The 5,882-nt window shown below is 39.6% G+C and overlaps 1 protein-coding gene across 7 annotated transcripts in view; it reads left to right on the top strand.

The window, feature by feature from the left end:
- Nucleotides 1–5,882, top strand: part of Gon4l (gon-4 like) — a 91,613-nt gene that overhangs the window by 39,497 nt on the left and 46,234 nt on the right. For 6 of the 7 annotated variants that reach the window (XM_023713572.1, XM_023713576.1, XM_023713575.1 and 3 more), the window contains 2 exons: nucleotides 196–315; nucleotides 870–1,040. In XM_023713572.1, coding sequence (XP_023569340.1) covers nucleotides 196–315; nucleotides 870–1,040 — 291 coding nt within the window. Of the gene's footprint in view, nucleotides 1–195; nucleotides 316–869; nucleotides 1,041–5,882 lie in introns of those variants that run through there. The other variant, XM_023713578.1, reaches the window with a different exon arrangement.

Below are 5,882 nucleotides of genomic sequence, written 5' to 3' on the forward strand. Positions count from 1 at the left end.
GGGGCTGGCTGGCATATGGTGCTGGGGGATTAAACTGTGGTCCCTGTGCTTTGCTAAGCCTGCTCTAAGTAGGTGCTCTAGACCACTGAGCCATCTCACCAGCCCGTGATTTATTCTTAAGATACGTCAAACTCAGTGGATTGAGTTGGGGATATACATACATATGTACACACACATGAACTGGTTGTTTTTTAGAGTTTATTGGAAAGTGATGTTGAAAGCACTGCGTCATCTCCACGTGGAGCAAAGAAATCCAGGTTGAGACAGTCTTCTGAGATGACAGAAACAGATGAAGAGAGTGGCGTATTATTAGAGGTAAGTCAGTGACTTATAAAAGATGAGTTAGACATAACTGCATAACCAGATCTCATTGAACTCTATAAGTAGATGCTATATTTATAGAGATTTGTATCTCTTTACCCCTTTTCAAAGTTTCTTACCTCAGTGAACACTTAAGGCTGGCTGGGTGTTGTATTATAGCCTGTAATCCCAACACTTGGGAGGCAGAGGCAGGATTGCTGCAAGTTTGAAGCCCATCTGGACTATATAGCCAGTTCAAGGTCAGCATGAGCTGCATAGTGAGATCCTGTCTCCAAAGGGTGGGGGGGGGGGGAAGATTGGGGCCCAGGGGAAGAACTATTCAGAGTTCTCATTAAGGGAGCTAGAAATATGTAACTGGCAATTTCTTTTTTTCTGCCCTTTTTGCTTTCATATCCATTGTCCTTTTTTTTTTTTTTTTTAAATGTTTTTAGGACAGGGTCTACAGTAAAAGGTCAGCAACACTGGGGACTTTCGACTCCTTCTCTTTCCTCTCTTCCTTTTCTCCCTCCCCTTGCATTTCTTCCTTAACACAGTTGCCTCTTACTCAGGCTGAGAAAGTTACTGCACCTGCCATCAGGCACATCAGTGCTGAGGTAGTGCCCATGGGTCCTCCACCCCCACCGAAGCCAAAGCAGACCAGGGATAGTGCTTTCATGGAGAAGTTGCATGCGGTAGATGAGGAGCTGGCTTCCAGTCCTGTCTGCATGGATTCTTTCCAGGTAAGATTATTCTAGTCAATTGGAAAAACAAAACAAAACAAAACAAAACAAAAAAAAGATTATTCTAGTCATTGAAGAAGTCAGATGCAAGGATTTAGTTGTTGCTTATGTTGAGGGGGGTGGCTTAATTTTTATATAGTAAGAGCCATGATAGAGTATTTGATCCTCTATTTGGTTTGTGCCTTTTTTTTTTTTTTTTTTTTTAAATGTATTTAGTATAGGGTCTCACTATACAGATTGGACTCACAGTGATTCTCCTGTTTTTCAGCCTCCTAAGCACTGGGATTACAGGTGCATGCCACCATGCGCAGTCTCAATCGCTGTCTCATTACATGGGGCGGGGTTCGGCACACTGGGGATTGAACCCTGGGTGGCTGCTGCACTCTGCCTAAGCAGGCACTTTAGTCCACTGAGCTATCTATCCAGCCCAATCTGCTGAGCTATCAGGCCAGCCCTGTGCTATTTTTTCTTACATGAGAATGACGGATTTTTGTTGTTATTGTTGTTTTGAGACAGGGTCTTGCCATATAGTTCAAACCATTCTTGAACTCAAAATGTAGCCCAGGCTGATCTCAAGCTCTCAGTGGTCTTCCTGCTTCAGCCTCCTGAGTGCAGAGATTATAGTCGTGCACCACCACACCTATTTTTTCTTTTTAGTTTTTTGAGACATGGTCACATTATGTAGTTCAGGTTGGCTTTCAACTAACTATGTAGCCCAGGCTGGCCTCCAATTTTTGGTGATAATTTTTGGCTCAGCCTCCTGAGTGCTGGGATTATAGGGGTATGCTACCAGCACCCCCAGCCCTGAGAATTACAGTTTATTTTTTTGTGGTACCAGGTATCAATCTCAGGACCTTGTGCTTGTCAGACAGAGGCTTATGCTGCTGAGCTATCTCCCTGGCAAGAATTACAGTTTCTCAGAGGCTGGGGGCTTGATCCCCGGGCCTGCCGTGGTAGCGCAAACCTGTAATTCCAGCTCTTCCCAGCTCTTGGGAGGCTGTAAACAGGCACATCACTATGAGTCCAATCTAGTAGTGAGACCCTGAACACCCCTATAGACCCTTTCCTAAAAAAAAAAAAAAAAAGACAATTTCTAAGGAAGGAATAAACTATCACAGCACATTTTCAAATAAGGATCAAAGGAATAATCTTCAGATAGATTCTGTCAGATATGAACCTCTTAGTTGCATTTTTATTCTCTTTGTCTGTGCATGTTTTACTTTTTGACCCCCAGTGCTGAGGATTGAATCCAGGGTTTTGCATGTGCTATACAGGTGCTCTACCACTGAGCAACAACACTCAACCTCCACATAACAAAACAAAATAACAAATGACCAAAACATTGGCTGGGTGTGCTAGTGCACAACTATAATCCCAGCCCTCGGGAGGTTGAGGCAGGAGGATGGCTGCAAGTTTGAGTTTGAAGTCAGCCTGCACTAATAGTGAGATCACCGCCAGCCTTAACTGTATAGCCAGAACCTGTCTCCAAAACAAAAACCATTATACAGTGTGCTGCAGTCCTGGTAATCTTTTATCCCAAATGTTTTATTGTGTAATATGAGTTCATTTTCTTGTATTGCTACATTATAGTTACCAAGTCAGAATATGATAATTTTTTTTTCCCTGTTTATAGGGTCAGACTGGCCTTGAACTCACTATGTAGCCCAGGCTGACCTTGAACTTGCAGTCATTCTGCCTGGGCTTACCAAGTACCAGGATTATAAGTATATACCACATATGTGTTGCTTTTTTTTTTCTCTTTTAGAATATAGTATTCGTATTTAATGTACTGAGCTACATACTCAGATTTTGCTGACTACTGTCCTAATGATAGTACAGTAGGAAAAAAGTTTTTTTCTGATCCAAGTCTTTTCTAATGGGGGTTGGGGAGATAGCTCAGTAGAATAAGCGCTTAGTGCAAGGACCTGAGTTCAATCCCTGGTTCCACCAAAAAAAAAAAACAAAAAAAAAAAAAAAAAGATCTATTCTAGGATTAGATGTGTATTTTTCTTCTTGCCTTAGTTACTTTAATCTGGAAATTTCTCAGGCTTTTTTTAGTGTTTCATAACTTTGAAATACTAAACACTTATTCCTGAAGTTTATAGGGCAATTTGTAGAATGTTCTTCAATTTATTTTTTCTGGTATTTGCTTGTAATCATGTTTAGCTTTGTATTTCTTGCACGTTCAATATAGAATTATAGGGCCAATGAGATAGTCTAGCAGCATAAGTACTTGCCTGGCAAATGTAAGGCCTAGAGCTCCTGAAAAGAAACAGCATCAATACTTTCCTGGTTTTTTTTTTTTTTTTTTTTTTTTTTTTTTTTTTTTTTTTTTTGCGGTACCAGGGATTGAACTCAGGACCTTGTGCTTGCCAGGCAAACACTTATTCCCCTGAGCTAGCTCCCTGGCCCCCTTTTCTTTTTTTTTTTGGCAGAACCAGGGATTGAACTTGGGCCGTTACACTTGCCAGGGAAGCACTTATTCTATTGAGCATCTCCCTGGCCCCAATCCTTCCCTTTAAAAGAAAAGAAAATACTGTGTCCCCATTTCTTCATATCATGAGGCACTGATGTCTGTCATGTCAGCTGTCATCACTTGACTGAAGTGTCTGTTTCCTTTCCCCACAGCAGTTACTATTTTCCACTTCTAATTAGTGTGTATCATACAGAGATATCATTTGAGGCCAATTTTTTGTTTTGTTTTTTATTTGAGTCAGTGTCTCACTATACAGTTTGGGCTGTCTTTGAACTCACTGTGTAGCCCACACTGGCCTCAAACTCATGGCATCCCTCCTGCCTCAGCCACCCTACTTTTGGGATTACAAGTATGCATGACCATGCCCCCAAGCAGAGTCTGATATCTTATAGTCACTAATTATAGTTATTACTATGGTTACCATCAAATGACTATAAATTTTGACTTTATTTCAGTTATTTTTAATGTTTCCAGTATTACCACCAGTCTTTTTTTATCTTATTCATTTTCTTATTTTATGAAAAAAATTTACTCATTTGTTTTATTTTATTTTTGTAATAAAATAATAAGAAAATATCAGTAGTTAATAAACTGTACCATTATATTGAAAGTACTAGTTATTCCAAGTATAAGACATTGACAAGAAAGATTTTCTGACAAAGAACCAACAAATAGATAATAGCATAAAACTTTTTTTCAGTGCACTAAGATAAATTAGTAGCATATTCCCACTAGTCTTGTAGGCCCCATGGAAAATATGTCAGTTCTGAAATTTTTTTTTTTTTTTTGCGGAACCTGGGATTGAACTGAGGCCCTTGCACTTGCCAGGGAAGCGCTTTATTCCACTGAGCCATCTCCCCGGCCCCAATCAGTTCTGAAATTTAAAACTAGACGATTGAATGGAACAACTTTAAAAGGGTCATTTTGTTTAATTATCCTGCTTTTGAATAATTAAATAATAGTGATGGTATTATTTTACCTAATCATTTATTTAACAGATATTGAATGGTTGAAATTCAAAAACAACAGGGTGAGAAACAGAAGTTTCTTCAGGGACCTTTTAGTTTTCTGGGAAGAAGACCTTAAATACTTCATCAATTTCAGTGTGATAAATGCTATTAAGAAAATTAAATACCAGGATATATGCTCATTCCTATCAGAGAACCATAGAACAAAAAATGTTGAGGAAATGACATTTGACCTGAGATCCAGATGAGGAGCCAGGCTTGTAAAAGATCTGGAGACAGAAGTACTTCCTACAGAGCAGGCAGCACATTCCAAGTCCTCATGTCTTGGCATGTTAAAGAATAGGAAATAGCTCCTGGGATGGGGTCACAAGAGAGTGATAGGGATGTGGTAAGCCACAAGTACGAGCTATGTCATGAAAGTCTTGGGAAGTCAGTGATAACAGAGTTTAGGTTTTGTTTTAGTCATTAGAAAAGTTTCTTGAGATATTTTCTGATTGTAAAATTTTCCTAATGGATACAGTGGTGCATGCCTATAATCCCAGCAGCTCAGGAAGCTAACACAGGATGATCACAAGTTTAAGCCCAGCCTAGGCAATGTAGTGATTCAGTACTCTGTCTTGAACTATAAATGAGAAAAGGATTAGGGATATAGCTTAGTGCAAAAGCTCTCAGTTCAATCCCCAGTAACTTCCTGTACCACAAAAATTTCTTTGGGTTAAAGTAAGAAATGGACTGTGGGTAAGAAAGTAAGTAAGGCTGGGTGAGGTGCTACATGCCTATAATTCTAGCACCCCAGAAGCTTAGGGGAGAGGATCGCTGTTTGAGGCCAGCCTGAACTGCATAGAGAGCCCCTGTCTCAAAACAAACTAACAGAAAGTAAATAAAACTCTTCTAAGAGGTTGTTGCAGTAGTCCGAGAGTATTCCTAATTTTTTTTTTAGAGTCGATGCATCTCCTATCCAAACCCTATCTAATTTATTTTTAATGGAAAAAAATAAGAGAATAATAATAAATATATTGCGTATTATTATCTTCAGACTCATGTGTAAACATCATATTGAGAAACTGAAAGAGTAAATAAGGTCTGAGGGCTGGCCAAATAGCTTATCAGATTAAAGCACCTGCTTAGGCAGATGCAGGGGTTGGGGGTTTGATCCCCAGCCTGCCATGCCAGCCCTGTCCTTGGGCACATTGAGAGGCAGTTGAGACTGGGCCTGTTGGTGTGCACCTGTAATCCCAGCTCTTGGGAGGATCACTACGAGTCAGAGGGAAGAGGAGAAGAGAAATACAAAATAGTTGCACTACTAGTTTCTCTTAGATCATTGAAAGTTTGTTTCAATATCTTTTGGAAAATATTTTAATGGTTTTTTTTGAGATAAGGTCTTTTTTTTTTTTTTTT

The sequence above is a fragment of the Octodon degus genome, unplaced genomic scaffold (assembly GCF_000260255.1).
Source record: "Octodon degus isolate 3935 unplaced genomic scaffold, OctDeg1.0 scaffold00032, whole genome shotgun sequence".
Classification (NCBI taxonomy): Eukaryota; Metazoa; Chordata; class Mammalia; order Rodentia; family Octodontidae; genus Octodon; species Octodon degus.